This window comes from Acanthaster planci, linkage group LG06, assembly GCF_054643075.1.
Source record: "Acanthaster planci isolate LZ-2023a linkage group LG06, COTS_SCS, whole genome shotgun sequence".
Taxonomy (NCBI): domain Eukaryota; kingdom Metazoa; phylum Echinodermata; class Asteroidea; order Valvatida; family Acanthasteridae; genus Acanthaster; species Acanthaster planci.
This window is the reverse complement of record NC_141782.1, coordinates 8,814,901-8,840,131: the sequence shown is the minus strand read 5'-3', so window position 1 is coordinate 8,840,131 and position 25,231 is coordinate 8,814,901. Positions and strand designations below refer to the sequence as shown.

Below are 25,231 nucleotides of genomic sequence, written 5' to 3'. Positions count from 1 at the left end.
TCAGTTCCTGGTGGATGTGGCAGCACCATGTCACAGCGAATGTCAAGGAAATGCCCTCCTTATCTATGCTACAGAGCAGTCTTGACATTTCTGTAATGTCACCATGTCCTTTTTACATAGTTATTTTGTGGTGGGCTAAAGACTGGACTGTCTCAATGCTTTTCGAACACGTGGGTCTAACATGTTATGGCAGCAACAACATTGGCAACATAGGACGCGTAGAGTAAATTTCACTGTACTTGGTAGTGAAGTAAGGCTTTTCTCAGAGGTTGCTGTGGCCAATGCTCTGGGGTATCGCAGGGATGGCTGCTCATGGTTGTTGTAAAAATGGAGCCATTTTAACTGACTGTGACCATTGACCTGTGGGGTCCAAAATCAATGTTCTTCAGTAAGACACCAAGACCAATCCCCAAAGTTGATATGTCAAGTCCTCAGGTTAGAGTCAGAAAACTGAGGACAGACAAACTCTCTCACACACACAATGACATTGAAGACAAATACAGCAGTATGTCCCTTTGGCTTTGCCAGCAAAAGTTGCCAGAGAGGGGGGCATGGCTAATTCACTTGGCTAATTCGGCAGACATAAACTGTGCACGTTCAAAATGGACACCTGCTGTCTGAGAGGGAAACAACAGCTTTGAATATGAAACTGCAAGAGCTTTCATGACTTGATTCTTTAATCCAACTGCAGATATGCACCCAGCAGTAATTGTTCCTCCCAGGCCCACCACTGACTGTTGAAGGAAGTAAAAAACTGAAAAAAATTAGAAAGAGGTATGTAGCAGTCAGAAAGTGTCAGATCAGGAGAGTTGGGCAGGCATTTGGCTAGTTTGAATCCACTTTTCTGGTTAATGCCAATGGTCGCTGTGGACATGGGTGGACAAGGAAGCAGCTTTCCATTTTCTCAGGAACCACTGACTTTTAAATGTTAATTATCTGTAACAGAAAACTAACTTCAAACTTTCTGTTCGGTCGTTCAATGAGCTGAAATGCATGTACATTCAGTGAAAACTATATCGCTTATCTCCTACCTTTAAGCCACAATCTCTTCAGTCATCCCTGGTATATTAAGCAGATATGACAGTATTTATATCTTTTTTCCCCGGCCAATAAGTTTAGGAAATACCCCTCGTTGAAAGAAGCTTAATGCCTGGGAGTGTCAAAGGACTCCAGAATATTGAAGACTGCCTTCCCAATGGCAGATATAGGGTCATTGCAATACAGGAAGTACAAAAAGGGCAGAGGGAGCCATGGATCTGTGTATTCCACTGTGTTACTGGATTTTAATGAACCTGAATCTACCCTTGCCCTCCCCCAACTCACCCACCACCACCACAATGTTCAGGTCTGGCAATCTTGCATCCCACTCTAGTGTTTCCATCCACAATCTTTAAATAGACCTGTTTGCAAGTGATAGGGATGATCCCTGTTTCCTTTGTGCGGGAACCGTCTCTTCTGGGAGAAACCCTTGGGCGGCTCCAAAGTGTACAAGAGTCTGGAGTGCTACTGATGAGCTGGTTGCCGAGTGAGGTCTTCAGGGTCAGGGGGGTCAGACAGGGTCGGAGCGGGCCAGCTGCAGACCCAACCGCCTGGCCCTGCTATCTTAGATGCACTTCTGTTTTAGCAAAGCCCTTCCCCCCAGATTATTGTCGCCATTGGGGACAGTAGACATCTTGCAAAGAGATCGTGGGAGGAAAGATGACTGGGACACAGACTGTCTGACTTTGTCGTCATCTGGAAAGGACGCTAAGCTTATGGACGCTAAGATTAGACACAGGTGTATAAATTAACAGCCACCTCAATGACTCTGTTTATTTTGTCTACAAACAAAGTCTCTTTGTGAGTCTGCTGTTTCAGCACTAATTTTTTTTCTTTATTTCCTGACAATTGACTATCAATATCTCATCAATAAAAGAGAATCGACCTATGGCATGAATTCTGTGCAGTTCGTGACATACCGAAAAAAACTTTTTATTTATTTGTTCCAGTAGACGACCTTTTTTGACAAATTGTATGATTCCATGTTAGCTCACCTTGTGAAAAGTTATGAATATGCTTAAGTCTGAGTGTGACCTACATATGCTACAGGAAGTTAAATAAACAAAATGCTGGACTTGTTTATGCGTTATAATTTTGTTTGGCTTTTTCATTTTACCCCACTTTTACGGCAGTGACCCAGACAAGTACTTGTTAACCACATGAGTCTGTCTTCAGCATTGATCGTAAATTTTCTTGCTGTCTACAGGCAGATACCTTTGTACTGAACTATGCAGGTTGAATTGTACCATTTCCTTGTTTAAATGATTTGAAGGGCCACAAATTTTGTCTTAATTTTTCTAATGTCTGGCCACAGGATGGTATTACATCTTACAAGCATTAATAGCCCACAATTACATCATTGGCTTTCAATGGTCAGTATGTTTTTAGCCAAAAGAAGCCAACTCTTGTCAGTGTGACGACATTGCTCACTGACTACATCAGGAGGAATTCTGCCCGGTTTGTAATTACAACGTCACTTTAGTTTAAACAATGCCCACTTGCACATTGAGTTACACGGGAACCATGGAACTGGAAGGTAACACAGGTTGGGTATTCATCCAATAGGAGCTTGTAATCGGTGGTTCATGTGCATGTATGACGAAGTCACCTATGAATGGGATTTGCTTTGACATAAAGAAACAGGCTGGTGGGACACTGTTTCAACTGGCTGGTGGGACACTGTTTCAACTCGTTTTCTGGTGCACACAGATGACCATAAATTCCTCAAGAAATTGATCATGCAAGCTCAGCACACCCTGTGGCAAGTGCACACGGACCTGTGCATGTATGCTGTGTCCCATCCCATCAGAGGAATGTTGTGTGGAAAAAAAACGAACAAAAACATGTCACATGTTCCTGGGTGGAGCACAAACGATGGTACCTTTCTGATAGTGAAACAGTTGCAGTTGTGAGAGGGCCCATTTCCTGACCTGATGAATAAGTGGGTGGGTAGGGGAGGATCACCCTCAAAGGGTGGAACTCTGCACATCTAAAATCGTCAATGTGGCAGCATTGTGCAATGTATGTACGGTATATATTGCTGATCCATGCTAGAGTGCATACTCACTTAGTTCAAGAGTGTTAAGTATGCATAAATCACATGCATAGACAGTCTTTGTACATTGTGTCATGTACATCACTGGTAAAGTGTGTAAACAGCATAATTTGTACTGTATGGTGTGTACATGTACATAAAGCTAGCATCTGTGCACAGTCCATGTTTGACCCTAAGAGGCAGCATTATGAATGACGAGCATTTTTGTCTGCTCCAGATTTTTCTTGCATTTATTTTTATAAACCTACATGTACGTACATCTAACTGTAAGACGTTTCTAGAAATTTAGAGTACCGTAATTTCCATAATATAGGATTATTTTTTATATATTGTACATGTAAATACAAAAAGGACTATGGGACGGTAGGACTAGTGTAGGCATTTGAAGCTTGAGGTATACATTGAGACTTCTGTGTCAGGACCTGTGGATCTGCTTGAGACTCGTCTGTGGAGCAATTGGACAAAGTTCATCTTGACTGAGGAAGTGCTCGAGAGCTTAATCTAAACGGTAGAGACGTTTTGTGAATAATAACCTTTGGGAGCTTCCTATTCCTCATATTTTTGCCACATATGGGACTCTGCATGGGTCCCTTTGCTGTTTTGTCTATTTCCAACCCCGTTCTAGCTACATGTAATTTGTACTGTCAAAGAACTGCTCTTGCCCAAGTCCTCGCCCAAAAGATCTTGTATCTTTCCTTTAATACACACTAATCATTGCAGTAGGCATACTCTGCTCATGGCACGTTTCGGTGAAACCCTATCAACGCTTGAGTGGTTTATCTTTTCATTATTAAATCATGTTATTTCTTTGTTCTTTATATTTCAGTGTGATCTTATTTTACTTCTTTGTTGCATCTGGTAAAATTCAGGCTTTTTCAGCACTTTACATTTACTGAGGGTTCAGAGTTTTTGGATTCCTAACAGTGGTGAGACCAACGGAATGTACCACTTTAACCAACATTCACAAGATGCGTGCATTGCGAGGAAAGGGGGCGGGAGAGGGTCCAATCAGATTTTTAGGGATACCCCATCTCACCACAACTTTATTTGAGGCAGTAAACGAAATCCAACTCGACTGGTTAATTCACAATGGTGCAAAACCTGAGATGAACACACTGTTATAGCATTTCTATCATCGTACAGTACCGCCCACATCTAGTTCCTTTAACGAGCGAGGGCCCTCGATCCACACGCGAGGAACGGGCGAGGGCCTTCCCTTAAAACTCGCGTGTGTGCGAGGAACGAGCGCGTGTCAAACGAGGCGAGTCGGGTAGCTTACAGGCCTCGCGTGACTCTCCCGAGGAACGAGCGAGTGACTCGCAAACGGAGTAGTGCGCGAGGGAGATCCGCGTAGAGCCGGGAGTTTGCACTCCGATGACCATTTACGAATTGGGTCATCGCTCCCCAAACGTCATCAGCGCTAGCGAAAGCGTGACGTGACTATTGGAATTGTCTTTTCCGTTCTAAAGATGTAATAATTTAAATAAGCTGAAGTAAAATAGCCTTACCTGATAGAGACGAAAAGTCCGTGCCCAAAATTCACTTTCGAATAATGTAACACGATGAAAATTGGAACTTCGTGCACTTATACAAAGTAGCTGAATGAAAATTTGAAAAATTGCTGTTGAGTGGCCTTTAGAAAAAACGTCAATGAGAACTGGAACTCACACAAATTATAAACAGTTTTCAAAACCCTAAAGAAATGCACAAGACAAAATAATACATAATTTGAAAACAAAAATATCTGTTTCATTTACGTGTGCTGGCATGAACTTGACATGCCGTGCCGACCAATTCCGTAGTTGTAATTGTAAATGTACCTTAGGCACAAGCCAGTGAATGTGAACTTTAAGGGGGTAAAATCTTCCACCGTAGTTGCCTTATAAACATCATATACTTTGAGAGGGGATAAATGACATGGTGGGCCTAAGGAGTAAAATGTGATAGCCACTGATTGGCCCCGACTATTCTTTCATTGCGTGAAATAGCTTCAGATGCAAGTTAGGGCCATCCAGCAAACGGGGAAGGATCTGGAATGGTTAATTTTGACAAATGGATTGACCCCCGATTATGTCTTGAATCTTGCGTCTCAGAATTAGAATTTTGCTACGTGTTCGGAACTATTTGCCCGTAAGGAAACTTAACCTTCTTGCGAAATCACTTATTTTTACTCGACTTGATTATTGTGACCTTGTGGGGTGTAAGGCAGCCAATACCTTAGTGCAACGTCTCGATTTTTGTTCAATCGAACAGGAAGGGTCATCTTGAAGGTTCCACCAAGAACACCTCGTGTTTTCGTTTATAACAAGTTGGGATGGGAGCTTACACGTCAGACGTGAACGCCATCTGAATATGATGGTTTATAAATGATTAAGTGGCCTTGTTCCAGATTACCTTAGCACTTTGTTTTCTTATGTAAGCAATCGGCACTCTTATCATACTAGGCATTGTGTGGAGGAAAATCTCTGTCTCCCTCAATAAAGGACAGGATTTAGGAAGAGAACATTCCAATTTCGAGGTGTGCAGGCTTGGAACAAACTGCCTGTGGCGATAAAGCATCCCGTCCCAACAAGTTTAAGTAATTTTAAAAATCAGCTCCCTGTAATGTTTTATTGTAAATTTATAATTGATACTCTGCTTACTTTATATTCTTAGTTTTCTTTACTCATATTATTTAAATTATTCTCAGTATTTTTATCTACAGATATGTAGTTTTACCTGGTTCCATTTTAATCCGCTTTGTCTTATATCTTATGATTGTTCACTAGGACTCATGGGAGAACAGTTTATTTTTTTAAGAACTGAATGAGTCACCCAGTATAAATTAGAAATAATAATAATGTCCCCTGAAAAAGGAAACCTCTTAACAATGACGAAGATAAACTACTGGAATAATCTAAATTAGCACAAGTATTCCTCATTGAGTAAATAACAATCGTCTTTCTAAAGGATTTTTCTTTCAGTCACTGTAATGTGTACCATCTTAAATAGAATATGGGGGCAACGAACCCAAAAATATCGTTTAAATGATAAAGCATGTTAATAAATTTGACTGTTGTTTTGATGATTTCAGCCAAGAAAACCAGATACATTTCCATACTTTTACAAGTGTTTTCTATAAAAAAGCAAACACCACATTTATTAGTACTAAGCAATATATACACGCAGTGTATACAGATGGAACTATTAATGGCATAGGGGTACTCGTGACCGACGACAGCTCACCACGATGAGTGTTACAAGGGGCCGCTAAGCCAAGGGGATTAAAGATATGGTGAATAGGAAGTTTTCACCCTATAGACTCCACCTAACTGAGCCTGGTAAGCGTTGCCGGTTAATTTTCTTCCCCAGTGACTGGATGAGTCAACGCCTGTAATTACTGTGGTGCAACAGATTCTAAGCTAGGGTATAAAGTGTGGGGGAATGAATGTAGCAAGCTAGTTTCCATAACACATGTACATGAGTTCTACCGGCTGCAGCATCTAACACTGACCATCATGTCACGCCTGCCTCTAGTCGTCAAACACCAGATAATCTGCCTTGATAAAGATGGGCACTCTCCAGCGGCCATTCGCCGAAAACTTTTAGGTGATGGTTTCCGAACAGAGACACGCACAGTTCGGCGTTTTCTCCAGCGCTACAAGGTGCACGGAAGATTTGCCGACAAGCCAAGGCCCGGGCGAAGCTCAAGACTCCAACCGCAGCATCTCGACCTCATAGATACCCTTTACGAGAACGATGACGAGCTAACAGCCCAAGACATTCAGCGAGCCTTAATGGACGAAGGGGTTGAGGTCTCCCTTTCAACAGTAAAGCGAGTGAGGAAAAAACTTCAGTGGGTCAAAACGGGGACTAAGTATTGTCAATTGATTCGCATCCCCAACAGACAGTCAAGGCTCGAATTTTGCCGAGCTGCATTGGCTCGGAACGAGACCTTTGACAATGTCATTTTTACGGACGAGTGTTCGATACAGATGGAGTCCCATAGTAAACTTACGTTTAGAAAAATTGGCAATCCAAGAAAACTTAAACCAAAGGCAAAGCATCCCTATAAGGTCCATGTTTGGGGGGGAATTTCAACACGGGGCGTTACTCAAGTGCTCATTTTCGAGAAAATCATGGATAGTCAATTCTACCAAGAAGAGATCCTGAAAAATACACTTCTTCCATTTGCAAACACTGTGTTCCCTGACGGATACAGATTTCAACACGACAATGATCCCAAACACACTAGTAAAGCCACAGTTGAGTTCATGAAAGCAAACGGGATAAATTGGTTCAAAACTCCCGCTGAGTCCCCAGACCTCAACCCCATCGAAAACCTGTGGCATCAGCTCAAGCACCACCTTCGAAGGCGAGTGAAGCCCAAGACTGCTGAAGAGCTGAAGGCAGGTATCCTGGAATTTTGGAGTACGACACCGACCCGAGAACTGTGCAAGAAGTACATACACCACCTACAGAAGGTTATGCCGGTAGTGGTGGAGAGGAAGGGCTGCGCATCTGGGTATTAACACCCATTCATACCAACGGCTCTTTTCAGGGCCGCCATATCTATAAAAGAGATAGACCTAATAAATGGCTTGCTATTAATTTCCATTCATGTCAGACTATAGGAATTCAAATTCCGGTAGATCCGAATAACTGGATTTTTAATCAATTTGTGGGCGTAATAGCCGTACATGTTGATGCATAAAATTAAAAATACAGAACTTTCCAAACTGCTTGAAAGATTTAACAAAGTTAGACTTGGTACACGCGGCAAAAATAATACCGAAACAAAAACATGTGTTAAACCGCCACGGATGGGGTTAAAAAGAGAAATGGATAGCATGTACATGAGCATTCATGTGGGCATTGAGGGGTTAGCGTTTTCGTACATGTACATGTATTGGTATATGGGTGGCAGGCTTACGGAGTAGTTTCTGCTAGCGAAAATGTTTTACTTCCATCGACGTTTCAGCGGCCATAATCTTAACTACTGTAAGCACTTCTCAATTGGTTGGGATCTACGGCATTTAATTAAAAACGTACTCAGATTAAAACAAACGGACATTGGGCCTTGCAAGGTCTTGTGGATATGCCCTTTGCGCTTTGTACCCCACGTAAAGGTATGCTTTCACGAGAAAAACGACTACCGGTACTGTCCCCTCTTACAAACTAAAACTACAATTTTGATGAAGTTTTCTGTAATTGATTTCATGACCTAGAAAATTCTTCATAACTTTGGCAAAATTTCTCCCATCCGTATAAATTGACAGAAAAGTGACTGCAGCCCCTTAATTTGGGTGTCCCTTTATGATTTGTGAAGTTCCAAGTCCCTATTGTTCCGTTCGAAAAAAATCACCGCCATTGAAACCTCTGGCGGCGCGACACCAGTAAGTACCATCTATTGTCCATTTTCCTCGTAACCCCCCCTCCCCGCGATGCACAGTCATTAGAACAGCGCTGCATGAATCAGCGGATTATTGATTAGTAAGTTAAGTTTCTTCTCCACGCAAATCACTGTTTCAAAGACATCAAAGTCTCCGTTGTGAGAACTTCTTCACTATCCAGATTACAATCGATCGAAGCCTCTCACGGTGTGGGAACACCTAATCTTTAACATTTGGAGTTGAAACGGACCGCCTATCGTCGGTTAACAATAAAGGAGGAGGGGGGGTTACGTCGGGCGTGGTTTGATGGTTGAAAGGTCCACGAGCCTCTGCTTATTTCATATCCAATTCACAAGAACAATAGGTTGCGTCAGTGAGAAACGCTGACGCCACGTCGTATGGCTTGCTAAAATCATCGCATTTTGAAGTTGTCTTCCTTGCACTTCAGTCACCAAACATTCCAACATGTCGATTCGACGTCAATTGAAAGTTTTTCGTGAAGCCCTCATACATTTTATTGACGAAGGCACAACTGCCGTCCTTCCCACTAAGTTGACAAGAGGCACAGCGCAAGCAATGCTAAAAGTCGGAGAAACTGTGGAAGTGTGCTGGGAAAACAGCGTAGTTCCTGGCAAAATCATCCTGCTTTCCGGTGAGTGTAATAACTGGGGGGAAAAGAGACAGATGTTAACTTTAACACAATGTATATGATAGCCAACAAATCTTTAATGTAAAGAATGATTTATGTCAACCAACATACAGTGTACATGTATGTTGAAATTTCAACTTAGTTTCCGACTGGCACGAGTGCGATGCGTCCAAGGTAGTGTTGGTTCCAATTAACAAGATCCCTCGGATCAAGTGAACCGGATGACTTGGTGATACAACTATGAGATATCGAAAGTTTAATGTTTGGAATTGCCAATAGCATTTCAAGAGTATATGTATTTTAATGCAAGTCTTTAAATGTCTCTCTTTTAAGATGACCATTCCGAGCTCCTCCGTGCTCAACGAGAGATGACAGTACCTCAGCTTTCAAAAAACTGTCTGGTAAGTGCGTTTATACCACTGATTATCGATATGTGTACTTTTCAAAAACCTGTTGTGGCAGTGTGGAATCAAAATTTTTTCGTATTCCAAACAGTTACCTCGCAGTTATTTTATCCGTACTATTTATCAGCCGCATCTAAATTTTCACTTTTTCACTAAATTTTACTTCATGTTTTCTCTTGATATTCATTATCATGCAAACATGGCAAGCACCTTGGTATTCATTCTGTCAATGACTTTTCGTCGCACTTTTGCTGCAAACTGCTGTATTTTATACTTAATTAGATATTTTAGTATATCAGTTGGATTTCCTGTCATTTTTTTATTCTGAAAGCTCAAACCCAACTTGCTGACGCTGAATGCGTCACACCTTTAAGTATCAAAAAGCGTAAATACACACGAGTTTGTGAGAATCTACGTCCCTTCTGTGAAAACTGTATCAATACTCATGCATATCTAACCGTAATTATTTCACTCTGACTAGGATGTCACAACGTCGGGTAGTGACGTCAGTATGAATGAGAATTCAACCGAGATGACAGGGAGCCAGAATGGAAACAGAAAGACAAACGTAAATATCTTAATTAATGAATCTTAGTTAATGCATTACTGGGTCATTGCAACCACCAAAATCAATCGCAAATGTGGCGTCAAAAGTAGTTCTTGACGAGAGGAGATTTATATGCATTTGGCGATTTCATGTTTCTTTAAACTGTTGGCTGTCATTCGTTATTTAAAATCTAACATGCATAACCGTAGAATGGACGCTTAATGCACATTTTTCGTGGCCATTTCTTTCCAGGCATGCAAGGAAACAGTGACGAAGCAAAAGGGTTGCAGTGTTAAGCGCAAGGACACAGCGGTATGTTTTAATAAGTAAATAGGAACACGTAATAAAAATTTGATTTTGGCTTAACTCTTCTTTTTTTGAAATGTGAAATTAAATATATATCTCTTGCCCTTTTCACAGGAAACTGCATGTGCAAAGAAAATAAAGACAGCGAAGGTTGTGGTCCAGGAGAAAAATGCAACTAAGGCAAAGAAGAAGGAGGTATGATGGTATAAGTAGATCGTTTTAATTTATGAGCTAATAAAAATTCATTCATGAAAGAAAAAAAATCATAAAAGTCAAAATTAAGCCTCTTTGCAACTACGTTACATGTTTCTTTCCACACTGTTTGGACTATTTAAAGATGCATGTTTTGATTTATTGGGCCATCTTCAAAACTAAGTATTTACTCATTTTCCCTTTCCAACCCAGGCTGCAAGAGTTGTATGCAGAGGGGCCGGGCCATTGGAACCACTCTGCGACATAACAAATACGGTTGGTTTGAGTAATTTACTTTAAAGAGCAAGGACACATACAGTTTATTTACGTTATTTTGTTTTCTGAATTATTCTTTGTAAATTTCTTGTGTAGATACAGGAAAAAGACAAAAAAAAATACTCTACAGTTGCTTTTTACATCACCTACTGAAAAAAAAAAATAAGGACCAAATTTTACGGCTTTCCTATCCACACATTTCACTTCTAGCATGTAAATACCCCACTTACCATTCGGGCAGAATCGTTCAAATAAAGATCATGCTTACAGTCCACAATTCCTCATCAACCTGTAAAATGTGATTATTGAAAGAATGAACAACAGGTGGGATATGCTACACTACAGAAAATAATTCAATGCTGGGGCTCCTCTGCAAGTTAGTTACATGCATTTCAAAGAGACATGCTTGAGTCCTGTAATATTTTGTTGCAGCAGGTATGGAATTTAGTTGCACCAAGACTTGATGAGGAAATCCCCATGGAGGTGGAACCCCAAGACCAGCAGGGACCCGCAGATCAGCAGGGACCCACAGATCAGCAGGGACCCACAGATCAGCAGGGTCCCACAGACCAGCAGGGTCCCACAGACCAGCAGGCCTCAGAAGGCCAGCAGGCTTCAGAAGGCCAAGCAGAACAGGAGTGGCAGTCAACATTGCATGATGATATGCTTGGGCTACCTGAAGAGCATGACTGGCCATTTTCTCCAGTACCCTCCCCTTCAACTTCAAGCAGTGTGCAATTGGGTTCACTCGACCTATCAAAGGTAAATCACTTGTTAGCTTTTGTATTCTTTTTGTAGCAAAACCATTTTCTAAAATTCTTTGACAAACTGCCAAAACTAATTAACTCAAATGAAGTTCTTATCACTGAGGATTACATGAATGGGAAATGGAAAGCCCAACATCGGGGCTGGATTAAATTAATAGAACGCTCATCCTTTGCAGCTGGGTGCAGACATTCTGAATTCAAATGAGCATTTTATAACACGACATGTCAACACTTAAACACGACATTTAAACACGACATGTCAGTTAAACACCAAGGCAATACCATCTGCAGCAGATACACTGATGTTTTTATGCAGAACAAAATGAATCGCTCATTCACTGATTACATGTATGTACGCATGTAGTTGGGATTGTAACTTGTGAGACAGCCAAGTTAAAATGCGGTTAGTAGAAAAGTATATAGAGTACCGAAGTGTGACATCACTGTGAACCAGAAGTGCAGTACAAACAAATGGAGTACGCGCGCATGTTGGTTCACGCGCTGGTTCTGCCGTAATGCCTTTTACACACAGAATTGTGCGCGTGTTGTATTAACTTCGATATAAAAAAGGGGCTTTTAAGGTCAAAAGGTGCTGAAAAGGTCAAAAGGTGCTGAAATGCACAATGAAGATGTAACTTTTCTTTGCTTAAGATGAAAACTAACTTAAACCTGTACTCTTTTTTTACTTACGTGTAGCTTGATTGTAACTCATGCCCCTGCTTGAAGACTGTGGAGGAGTTAACAAAACTGGCCCTTGGAAACAGGAAGTTGCTTGAGGAAAACAACAGGCTTCTTCAGCTCCTCCTGAAGGAAAAGAGTAGTGGCGCTACTGGTATTCACACTACGAGTTCAGACTACATTCAAATCCAGGCTATACCGAACATTGAGGGTTTTCAGGCAGGTACTGAGGAGTCATTAATTTCACAAGAAAAAATCATGCAGATCTTCAACAAACGATCCTCAATTCCTAATTTTGCATTAACTTTGATAAGGGAATTATTTACAGAGTCGGAGATGATGAGATCTAACTGTAGGGGGGTCAGGGGGAAGGATACGTTAGATCCTCATAGATTGACGTTTGTCAAGGATATAGTTGAAAAGTATGTTTCCATACCCAAGCAGGAGTATGAGGTTTATTGGAGCAAAAAGTGTGTAACTGCTATTGATGAAGGATGTAGAAGGCTGTGCAGGAAGCCCAAAGGAGACATTTAGAAAGACCCAGTGAGGTACAAAAAATTCTAACTTGCAAATTAAAGTAAATACATGTACCAAACAAACATGCTTAGCTGGATTTATGAGAAAGGGGCAGGAGGGGCTTTTTATTTTCAAGATGGCCGGCATTAATTTTACAAAATCAAACTCTTGATTTTCCATTGTAAACATGAAACAGTTGTGTACACATTTCAATATTAACAAGTAAAACATGGGTACTAAGAGTACATGTATTTGGAAAATTCAGGTGTGAGAAACTGATGGGAAACAAAGTGGAAGTTCCTCAAGCTTATTGTGCTGATGAGTATTCTATTGTTTTAGCTTAATTGACCTTTGACTTCATTGTTTTGCAACCAAATTCAATAAAGTTCTTAAGACCATAGAGAAGAATCCACACACCAAATTTGAAGTCAGTAAGATAATTTTTTCATCTTATTGCGCTGACAGGTATTCTATTGTTTTAGCTTATTGACCTTTAACCTCATTGTTTTGCAACCAAATTCAATAAAGTTCTTAAGACCATAGAGAAGAATCCACACACCAAATTTGAAGTCAGTAAGATTAATTTTTTTTATCTTATTGCGCTGACAGGTATTCTATTGTTTTAGCTTAATTGACCTTTGACCTCATTGTTTTGCAACCAAATTCAATAAAGTTCTTAAGACCATAGAGAAGAATCCACACACCAAATTTGAAGTCAGTAAGATAATTTTTTCATCTTATTGCGCTGACAGGTATTCTATTGTTTTAGCTTAATTGACCTTTGACCTCATTGTTTTGCAACCAAATTCAATAAAGTTCTTAAGACCATAGAGAAGAATCCACACACCAAATTTGAAGTCAGTAAGATTAACTTTTTTTATCTTATTGCGCTGACAGGTATTCTATTGTTTTAGCTTAATTGACCTTAGACCTCATTGTTTTGCAACCAAATTCAATAAAGTTCTTAAGACCATAGAGAAGAATCCACACACCAAATTTGAAGTCAGTAAGATTAACTTTTTTTATCTTATTGCGCTGACAGGTATTCTATTGTTTTGCTTACTTGACCTTTGACCTCATTGCTTTGCAACCATATTCGATAGGGTTCTTAAGACCGCAGAGAACACTCCAGAAACCAAATTTGAAGTCGACAAGATAAAGAATTCTCAAGTTATTGCACTGACAAGAATTGTGGAAGTGCACACACACACACACCCACTGAAGGACAAGGCAGAAACAGCAGCCCCCTTATTGTGAGCATAACCAGGATTAAATTATTTAAGCCATCTTATTAAAAAAATAATTTTTTTTTAATATTCTGAGGGAGAATAAGTTAAAATTTAGCACACTCTTGAGTTATAGGACTTACCCTATTCAGCGGTTTTGTGCAAAATCCATTGTCCACAGAGACCAAGAATCTGAAACATTCTTCACATATCAAGGTATTTTCAAGTAAAAACATACACAAGAAAATTGGAAAACGTTTGGCTAACCAAACTCAGTCTTCTCTGCTTTTTGTATAGGCTGACATGATTGAAATGATTATATTATTGTATGAGGCATTACCTCTGAACTGATGATGGTAATTAACATGATGAATAGTGGCAAAATGATGATGACTAATGGTGATACAAGGTGTAAATGTTAACTGTCAGAATGCTTGTCAACAGACTTATTATTGTTTCCGTCATGTCCATGATTAGGAAAAGCTTATCTTTCCAAACTTTGCACAACGATCAAAAACGAAAAGGTGGGAGAGTTACATGAACTTGGTCCGGTCCAGGTACTAAGTATGAATATGATGAAAACAGACGATCGTCCACTGAACCTGTTGAAAGTCTGAATGAAGCCATCCGCCGCTTTGCGATGGTTCTGTGAACGAAAAACAACTTTGTAGCTCCGTGCCCAAACTGGAGATTTCACAAAAATGTCTTCCAAGGCAGCTCCGATATATCAGAACATGGTTCATGTACTCCGATCCACCACACCATCCCCATCACACGTACAGCACATGTACTGTACTGTACATGTACGTACATGACTGTACATAACGTTTACACCACACCGCCATGATGACTGCAGTATTCAGTAGTAGATTTGAGCTGCTTCAACTTACCGTATTTCCGATCAAAATTTGTTGCTGGAGGAGGACCAAATGCGACAAGGTCGGAAATACGGGGTGATGTGTAGATTTACAAGTTTGAAATAAATACAAACCATGCTAACTTTTTTTTCCAGAAAAAAATGTTGTTCATGTCTAATTTCTGATTTTGACGAAAAATAAAGTGGTTCAAGGATTTGGACAAGTTGACTTTGAGTTGGTCCCATGTTACACACGTGTACCTGTAGGACCCTGGTTGTCTCGGGTACCAATCAACAGTCAGCGAGCAATGAATATGGACGACCATGACGTTACTGTACGTTTGTGCCCGTGGACAACGAAAACGTTGCTTGCAGTCAGAGTGTTGCGGTACAGTGCTTGAGCTTCTGCTGACGTCATGGACGTGCATATTCAATACTCGCTCTATGCGGCTCATGTCCAACCTTTTTAATTTTGTGCTACATATCTAATGCTCTACATGCAGTCATAACAACTGCCTATGCATGCATTATTTTGTGGAATAGGTCTACTTAATAATACTTAATAGGCCTATTTCTACAGCAGTTTGTTTACTTTCTTGGTAAATCTGTTTTCCAAGAGGGTAATTGCAAACAGGATAGGCTTTTTTTTTTTACCTTTTACCTGCAGTTCAGATTTACAGTATAGGCCTACATGTTTGTATTCACATATACCCATATAAGTGGTATTTAAAGTAAATAAAGGAAAGCAAGGGGCAGCTGCTATAATTACACCAAATTTTGTCGAAACATTCGTCCGCGTATCTGAAGCACTAGAATCAGGCTGGGGGCCGCCGACCCCAAATTGCTACACTCTTTCTTTGCGGACGTCTCAGAAATAATTACAGAAATTCATCCAATAGCAAAATTTGTTACGCGCTGTGTGGAGACCAATTGACCAATTGAAACGCTCGTTATGTACATGTGGCCATGGCCAGTGCCGGCCCATGAGACAATTATCACAACACATCATTCGTTTATTAAAGATTGATCAAGATAACCAATGATTTGAAATGTATCGCCAAAAGACACGTGATCAGTGCTACATGTACTTGGTTGAAAGGTTAAATTACCACACGTTTTAATCATTTAGCAGTCCATAGAAAGTGACGGCAATGTTTGTAAAAAAAGAAAGGTCTGTATTTTGCACGCACTGATCCCAAAATCATGAAAATGAGGAGTCATCTTTGTCAGGTTTTCCTCTGTCAGGGTAGGGGAAACACCTTTTATTTCATATCGAAGCTCAGTGCTATAAAATTTTAACGATAGACGGTGTAACAAATTGTACAACCCCGGCCAATCCCTGCTATCGTCCCGGGTCAGCAGGGCAGCCATTGTACAACCCAGGCCACCTTTTTTGGACATCCCCGGGTACGTCCCCGCTACATTTTCGAAAGTCTTGGGTCCCCCGAGTCCGGGATTACAATCGACGGGTGCATAATTAACGTTATTCTAACTCAAAACTAACAATAAATCGGACACCATATTCCCAAATACTGTTTTGATGTTGCTTGGAAAATGTGTCCGACCATTTTTTGTTTTGTTCGGACAAACACAATAATAAGTGCTCGGCAAATGACCGCTGTCCGACTGTAATTATGAGAAAAGTTACAAATAAACTAATTCGTGTAGGATCTGAACTTCTGAAGGCGGCTCCTTAATGTCATGGAGTCCATGATAATATCTTGTAGATAATAATTGACTTCCCATAGTAGCAACCGCTGCACATATTCTGTTGACACCTCCAAGAGCCAGATAAAGTCACAACAGACACTCACTTGATAAAGCTGGGAAAAAATCTGAAGCAGTTGGAAGAGTTGAATGATGGGGGAAGGAAATGTCATTTTGTTATTTGCAGTAAATATTCTATTTCCTTAAATATACAGGTTGTTGAGCGCTTTTTAATGAAGAATGTTAATAACAAATTCTGACCCAGAGAAAGACCGATATAATTTACAATTAATTTTATGTACAATTTTAATTGACAGATCCGTTTTCGAAATGGGAACAGTAATATAAGTGAAAAAAAATCGTTCAGCTTAACTACGATGTGTCAGACACGAGCGTATTATTTTATCCCAACCGATTTCCGGTCCGTTGAAGCCGCGCCCAGGCAGCTAGGCTGCTGGCACATTTTCACCGTTCTTTGCACTGCATGACTGACGTTGATAACCCGCATTGCCCAACTACGAACAGCTTTACGAGCGAGGGCTACTCGCTGTGTTCCGGCACGCAACCTGGCAACGAGCGAGTCCCTCGTTTAGATCGTAATCCACTAGTTATAAACTCGCGAGTGAGGGGCTTCCCTTGCGAGGCCCCTCGTTAGCTTGCGAGGCGCCTCGTACTCGTTACAGAATTTCCTCGCTCGCGCTCGCTCGTTGCTCGCGAGGAAACGGACCTACATGTGGGCGGTACTGTACCTGTGGCTGTGAAGCCTTGATAAGAAAGTCCCTGGTCATTGATTAGTAATAAACTTTGCATCACTGACAGCTCTCTATCATATGGGAACTTGGGTAGGAGACTGGGAGGGGGGAAGACTCGGACAGAATTGAAGGTCTGTTTCTCAACAACAGATTGTTTTTACATTAACAGGGAGAAAATTATTCACCACTGTAAGATGTGCACTGCCCTAAGAAAAAAAAATGGTGGATATAGGACAAACGGGGTGTTAACATAAATGTAGGCCCTGAGCACTGTGCGTGGGTAATATGAGTTTGAGGGGGGTCACTTCTGAAGCACTGTGTGGGACTGTCTCATGGCACTCATGCTTGCCACCTTTCAACAGTACTCTCATCTCCTGTACTTTCCCACCCAGTACATCCTGCAGGGGGGTGGAAGGATGCACCACCCTACAAATAGGTCAGGCAGCTATTATGTGGATTTTGTGCTAGTCTCATAAATAATCATTAAAAAAAAAAATGGACTGTTTACTGTGTCTGGGTGTAGAGAGCCGGCAGCACACTGTTAATCATTGTGAAGGTCTATGTAAGATATGGAACTCTGCAGTGAGATTTGATCCTTCCCAAGGGTTTTTGAAGCCTGAATGTTTTAACCCAGTGGCGAGGAAAAAAATCATAGCCAAAGAAAAGAAATCACCCTAAAAACCGAGAATATCCCCCCGCATTCTTTGTTAGTAGAAGTACCAGAGATTGTACTGGAGGCTGGAATTATTTTCTTTTTCTCACTCAGTCACTCTCAAGTCAGCACAAAATGTGGGTCAGAAAAAGATCATAATTCACTACCCAAATGCTTGTGCAGCCAGTAAAAAGTAGGTCGAAACAAACATGGAAGGCAAGACCGCGAATTATATGACATAATGCCTGATCAAGATCTGATGTAAATCTGGCAGTGATTCCAGGTGGTTTTGCTCACAAATTTTACAGCGTTCAACATTTGTCAAATTTTCAAGATGAAAAACTTTCTATCGATGTCCCATTTGGTCTGGGAGTGGGCACAGATAATTATTCTGCAGTGGTGGGGAGGGAAAACAGAAAAAACGGTTCTCCCAAAATGGTTTGGGGGTTGATGAATGTCTCTCATGCCCCCTCCCTTCTATCATGTTTTGCTGCGGATCACCCAGTGTTGTCATCCCAGCATGCCGCACTGGTAGCTCTGACCAGCTTGTCAAGTTAACCCCCCCACGCACACCCACACACACATTGCATGGGATTAAACGGTCCCCTTGACTCCAACATCTGATATGGCCGACTTTTCACTTGTCCACGCTCCTCTGATCTTCAGGCAGTTTCCTTGGCAGGTGAAAGCATCTATCACCACCCAGCTGAATCATTGCTGAAGCCAGGTGTTCGCAGTTTGGACATATTACCCCCATCATCACCCCCTGGGTGCTCCCTCTTCAACTTGGATGGCCCATATAAATAAACTGTAATGCTCCCATGGCCTTACTGACCCTTCCTGAACCAGAGGAAAGTTCATTTTAGCCAAACAGATTTGTTTTTCCTCATGTACATATTTGGGTGAAAAACATGGTACACATGGATGGATGTTTATGTATTTTATACGGCTGTCTGTTGATACCAACTAATGTTCCCCCTGAACATAAGAGGAGTTCTGTCATTTTCTTATTTTTCTCATCTTTTTACATTTTTATTCATTCTTGTAAGTTGAGCCTTTTTAGCAGCACATATACTAGTACATGTTGCCCTCACCCTTCACTGACTCAAGGAATCCTGACTGGGTTTGATATGACACTCACGTGACATCTCATGGTTACTCAAGCCTGAGTGCCTGACTCGCTGAGCAGTTTAATTTGGCAAGTGTCCTGATGCAATGCCGTGCAGAAAACATGGCGGCTTAGTTGAATGGTTTGCAAAAAGATGATGCCATTATTAACAGTTCAAAAAAATCGATGAAGAGACAAAGTGGCTCGATAAAGACCAGATACAGGTATGGGTGTATGTCTGTTGCTGTTTAAAATTAGAAGTTATGTCGTAAATTTAATTTCTGCCAGCGCTTTTGACTTTCATGTACTTGAGACACCTTGAGTATCATTCATTGCAACCCATTGTGCATGCCCCCCTAAACCTACACATATGATGAAATGGATAAACGCACGGAAAGTAATTGAACGTGATGATAGTGGATATTGGTTTTGGAGTCTGTGTTAAAAAAAAACATACAAACCGTGCTTTAGTTATGGTATGGTCAATCTCACACAGAGATCTTTCTGAGTTTTGCTAAAGGGAAAAGGAGATAAGACTCCATTTATGATTTGCCACAATTCAAGGGGGGCTAAGCAAATAAATACTGTCTCAGTGCTCGGCAGCCAACAAAATCCTAAAATTTGCTTTGTGGTTGTTTTCAGTAGTGGGGAGGTTGGGTGGGGGAAGGGGGAATAGATACATGTACCATGTAGAGCTTCTTTCGGTATTTATGTTGTTGCTGTTTGCTGATGTGAGGCTTATTTGCCTCTTCCATGGGCTCATTAAAGTGAGACAGCCCTACCCTTTGTACCCCTGACTTGGCATCTTGCGGAACAAGTTTTAACTACCATTTATCATTCCCTCTGCCCAGGCTTTTGATGACAATTTTTTTTTGTCTAACAGTGTGCACCGTACTCATTAATTTTTGATATAGACAACTTCTTCATCTGGTTGAGTGATAAGCAGGATACACATCCGGTTTCAATTCTGTTGCTTCCCCTGCTGTCTCGGGGGCATTCATGGCCAATGCCCGTCAGCTGATAGGATGGTTTGGTGTTGCAAACATTTATGATGAGGAGGTGGAAACAAACTATTGAGCCTGTGGTTGACAGTTATTGGTTGTGATGGCAAACTGCAGTATGGCAGTGCAGTTTTGCATGTCACAAGATCAGAACATGTAGTTTCCCCAGTGATATGATGCTGGGGCCAAGAGTTCCACTGGTACCCAGACAACAACAAAACTAGCCCGGCCTTGACCCTTCCCTTTTGGAAAGCCGGTTGTTTCTGCCCCTGGTGTCCACATGTCACAGGTAACTGTAGTTACTTTGGTTGAATTCAAAGAGGCGTCTGATCTGGAATCTTGTTTACAGGTACTGTGGGGATAAAAACACTTGGGACTAAGGAGCTGCTGGTTGTCATAACCATTTTTGCTCACACATGTAAGTTGGTCTTATTCTTCACATTCACAGTGCATGTAGGGTTTTTTAAGGGGGCGGGCAAGAAATTTGTCCACTGACTGACTCATAATTGTCCAGCTAGTTTCTTTGTGTAATTCGTGGGAAATGGATTTTCCTGCTTACATAAAAAGACACATCAAATTGAATGCTGGGTACGTTAAGGCAATAGTCAGAATGCACGGTTTGAGAATTTGTTTCATACTTCATTGAAAGGTGTCTTTCCAAGGGCTCAAGAGGCTTCGGACAGGCATTGGGAGGACCACACTAAACATTCTGAAGTAGGGATATACTGAAATTGCGGCAGACTGCAAGCCTACCTCCATGGTTTATGGAGCACCTCCTGAGCTGTGTTGTGCTGCATAAAATACTCTCTGTAAGGGAGCAGTCAAATTGGCTTTACTTCGTGATGACATAAAATAATAAGGGCTCAAAAAATTGAACTCGTTCCTTTTTTCTTTTTTTTTTTCTTTTTTACTGTATTGCACAACACAGAGCTTCTTAGATTGAACAAACACCACCCAGAAGGTACCCAGTTTTTCATGAGATTTCTTTTAAGCTGCAGTTACATCAGGACGATAACATGCAGTTAAACATGTACAAACTCAGGGGCGGATCTAGGAATTCTTCTGGGGGGAGGATCAGGCCGGAGATTTTTTGTTAATGTCTCATTTTTGCGGACAAGTGAAAATGATGATGAAACATTACATGACATACATGTACATTTTTTACAGTGGTATTGGCGCACTTACATGTACCTTTGTACACTTTATTCGATGGGGAGCTATTTCCTTCAAGTATAGCTTCAGTTATTTTTAACAATTATTTTTCCTTTTTTTCCCATTTTGTTTGTTTGTTTTTTGGTCTCAGAGCAGGGGTTTCTTTTTTCGACTCCCCAACCCCTGTCCTGGATCCATGCCTAAAACTCTACCTCCTACCGTAACCCTCTTCCACTCCACCTACACGTACCAAATCTCACCCTACCCAACCCCACCCAGCCCCCTCCCAAATAATAAAAGAGGAAAAAAAATGAGTAAAAAGCCTGGGTTATTGCTGGGCAAGTTCTCGCAGTGTGTTTTCCACTCAAGGGCACATTTGTCATGACCCAGTACTCCATCAAACCATTCACCACTAACGTTGTGATAATGGCAACATCACTACCTCGACAATTCACCTGCCTAAATTGGCTTATTACTGGAAATGTCAAGTTCTTAAGGGGGGTGTGTGTGGGTTTTTTTTCCTTACCCTTTTCTCCAGATGCAGTGGTGTCTGTACGCAGTATCAAGGTGTAATTTTCTGGGTTTTTTAATTGTGCCAACAATGGTTTTCCAATAATACTTACACTTTTGACCTCCTGCATGTCCAGGACGGCCCAAAGCAAAGTTGCAAAGCCTCCTCTATGAAAAACCTGAGCTTACTTGAGGTTATATCAATATTTAGTCCAAGAAGCTTTTAAAATTCACTGCTATGTGTAAAGCAGTTTCTGTACCAGCTGCACCCCACCCTCCCCTGACAAAAGATGAGGAGAGGCAATATTTACAGGTTCCTACAGTAAATCAAAGAACTATACAGAACGTTTCAGATTCATAATTCGAGCAGTTACATGTATCATTTCATTTTTATTGATTTTTTTCTTCTGAACCAAAAGATTTTACAACAGTTTGGAACAACCGTGGCTGAAGCCAATGGCTTGCTCTGAAACAAGCCACCTGATGTAGCATTTATTTTAACAGTGTCAGCAGCTCACCTCAGTCTGTGGGTGGTCAATAGCTCCATGGTCAGGTGGTCCATGGAGGTGGTCAGAATGGCCAGACAGGAGAAACCTCAAAAGAAAGATTGTCTGTGACACGGCAATTGACTTTTGCCCCCCTCCCCCCCTCTTGAAACTGACCCAGCTATCTTACAAACAACATTTATCCTGAAAGTTTGTTGCAGGTACCAGCACCATTCCCTAGGTTGATTGCCCTGTGGCTCTTGTCCTCAGCAAGTTCTCAGATCCCTGGCTCTCTTCAGTAATGAATGGCAAAAGGAGACCCCAGGAGCCTGCTGGGTCTGATGTGGCAAATGGTCTTTTGTCTGTCAACACTGTAATCAATACACCTGCAGGGGAGAGCATCAGTGCTGAGAGGTAGTGAGCATTAAGGCATTGGCCAAAATTACACATGACAGTCTAAATTATGAAAATCATATTTTGGACTGAAAAGCTACACTATTAGAGTCTACAAAATGAGCACCAGTGCACGGGGTGCACAGGGTGCACAGTGGCCGTGGCTTTCAAGCATCTGCAGCCTCTTTCTTTGTACCACTGATGAGCGAATAGGCTATGAGTTTCGAGTCCATATCCTAGTCCCTATGCAAACACATCGAGTTGGTCAGTATAGCATGGTAAACTTCCAGTCCCCTTAAATGCTATTTTTCAACTCAACGGGTGATGTTTCACCCTACTGTAACCCATTCCAGGTGTCTTTCATGTCAGTTGTGGATATGGTAAGCTATGCGATTTGTCTCACAACACTCCCCCAAATATTTTATTTCATTACATGATGTGTCAAACCTTTTTGTCACTTACTGAGATTTTGCCCATTTATGCTGCTCCAGTTTGCACTTGCGTTGGCTTACATGTATGCACATGCACTGTTATTTTCATCATGGCTCTGCTGTCCGGTGTGGGAAAAAGCACAAAGCATACCCATACCCTCGTTGCCATGATCATTGCTTTCCTCCGCACATGGAAGAGGTTTTCTTTCACTGTTTCCCTCCTGTAAACTACGGAAAGTACTCGGTTTTTACCTTTAGAGGATTTCCTTGCACCAGCTTATGTTGACCACTCCAACTTGCAGTTGAAATCTCTGGAGAAATATGGTCTAGTAATGAATTTGTCGGTGTGAAAATTGCCACCAAATTGGACTTGGAGTGATTTGCCGTGGTGGCTCTCAGGGGACCTTTGCTTGTTACTGGCTCCCAGCAAATTTGGAATTTTTGTTTTAATGCCAATTGGATTGTTGCCAGGAAGAAGCCATGTGAGGTTGAAATTCACAGACAAACAAACTCGGTCCATGGAATGTACATTTACAATAATATTGAAATAAAATTAAATTGAAGACAACAGCTTCACATTTTATCACCCAGAACTTATCCGAAATTGAGCAGCTTGTTTGGGTTCATGCTGTGTCTAATCTGAAACTTTTGGGGCCCAAAGCTATTGCTGGCATGAATTTCTCTTTAAGATCCCACATGTTATGACTTGACGAATTATGGGTTGAAAGGCACTGTTCAATCACCATCTTATCTTACTTACATGTATTTGACTGATTGTGGGCATATGGAAAATTCACCAACCAAAATAACTGCACATTTTGGAGTTTCAAATCTGCACAGACTTCTGATCTTTTAGCCCAACATATGAGAAGGTTCTCCATCAGCTGCTGAAATTGAAGTTTAATCGGTCAATAAGATTGGCCATCAAAGCCATCTGAGGCACTTTTCCCAGGGCACTGCAAGCTGACCAAAGCATTTAGGGGCTGTCAACCTTGATCCCGGTCAGGCATTGATGACCAGAGACACCTGTAGTGGGAGCATGGAGGCACACATGTAGGTAGCAGATGTAAAAGAAATATTCCCCCAGCTTGATAAACAACCAAATCAAAGCAGTTATGACCATGCAGTCCTATTCCAGCTGATGGTGTCCAGCTGATGCTGCAGTGAGACACCTGTTGCCTCCCACCAATTAACCAATCATAGCCAAGCGTTTATGGGGGCACTAGATATTGGTTGCTATCATGCAAAGGCCAGACTTACCTGCAAAGAAGGGCAACACAGGCCTTGGCGTTCTGTCTCACCTCAAGTTTTTCTCTTCTTTCTAATTTGTTGCTTAGCTTTCAACTTTGGTGGTGTTCCTTCTTCGTGGACTTGCACATGAACACCAAAGTTTGTTAGTGTCCCTTCCAAAAATGATTGAATTTTCAGATATTGCAACAATTTCAAATGGTTACTTTTTCGGAAGGGATGAGCTATTGAAATTGGTAATGATTTTTTTTTTTACGTACCAGTCCAGTCAAGCAAAACACAGGCCAGGAATGCAGAAAGATTGCAATGTGATCAGTTCCAACCACAGTAAAACTAGCAAGGTGTAATAAACATTAGTTATTTATGGCTCATTTGTTGTAGTGTATTTAGCCATATATCCAATAAAGCAGTCTGGTTTTTACAGGCTTGTGGGAGGGATCCACATGCCGCACTCTTGTTAACTCCAGCACCGTCAACACTGTGACCGTTATTTTCCCAGACAGCTCCAACCCGGTTACCATGCCAGCACTCTTTGTTGCATTTTTGCTAACCCCCCTTCTCCAATTACCTCACCCTCCCTTCTGTAAAAAAGCCCCATTGTGGTATCTCACATAGTTTTGTAGAGAAGCTCGGAAATGGTTTTTTTAAACAAAGACAGCACCATCATTATGACAACAAAGAAGTTTAACAATTTGTGTGTGTGTGTGTGTGTGCACTAACCTTACATATCTAGTGTGGACTTGTGAACAAAAGATGTCCACGCAATGCAGGAAGACGTTCTGTGGATTTACACACGTGCACAGGATGTTTCCCCTTCTCTGAAAAAGAGGTTTTGAGGCATTTTGTGGTAGGGGTCACCTGTCATAAAAGGAAGAGGAATAGTCAAGGAAACCTTGTACAAAAAGCCAG

The 25,231-nt window shown here is 41.3% G+C and overlaps 2 protein-coding genes and 1 long non-coding RNA gene across 6 annotated transcripts in view; 2 read left to right on the top strand and 1 right to left on the bottom strand.

Moving 5' to 3' along the window:
• Nucleotides 1-25,231, top strand: part of LOC110975618 (uncharacterized) — an 81,997-nt gene that overhangs the window by 42,647 nt on the left and 14,119 nt on the right. The window lies entirely within an intron of this gene.
• Nucleotides 7,711-14,769, bottom strand: LOC147798791 (uncharacterized). Of its 2 annotated transcripts, none has more exons than XR_015425665.1 (5): nucleotides 14,630-14,769; nucleotides 14,171-14,229; nucleotides 12,298-12,411; nucleotides 11,071-11,129; nucleotides 7,711-9,131 (listed from the first exon to the last, which is right to left on the bottom strand). It is a non-coding gene; the product is annotated as an uncharacterized LOC147798791 (long non-coding RNA). The 2 variants fall into 2 exon arrangements; XR_015425664.1 differs by having other exon boundaries at nucleotides 14,565-14,704.
• Nucleotides 9,130-14,175, top strand: LOC147798792 (uncharacterized). 3 transcript variants are annotated; one of them, XM_087138203.1, is made up of 7 exons: nucleotides 9,130-9,516; nucleotides 10,001-10,087; nucleotides 10,319-10,378; nucleotides 10,487-10,567; nucleotides 10,778-10,840; nucleotides 11,276-11,602; nucleotides 12,304-14,175. In XM_087138203.1, the coding sequence occupies exons 1-7, from the start codon at nucleotides 9,484-9,486 to the stop codon at nucleotides 12,817-12,819; spliced, it is 1,167 nt and encodes a 388-aa protein (XP_086994329.1). In that variant the 5' UTR covers nucleotides 9,130-9,483; the 3' UTR covers nucleotides 12,820-14,175. The 3 variants fall into 3 exon arrangements, with proteins under 3 accessions (XP_086994329.1, XP_086994328.1, XP_086994330.1); XM_087138202.1 differs by having other exon boundaries at nucleotides 11,273-11,602; XM_087138204.1 differs by lacking the exon at nucleotides 10,319-10,378 and having other exon boundaries at nucleotides 11,273-11,602.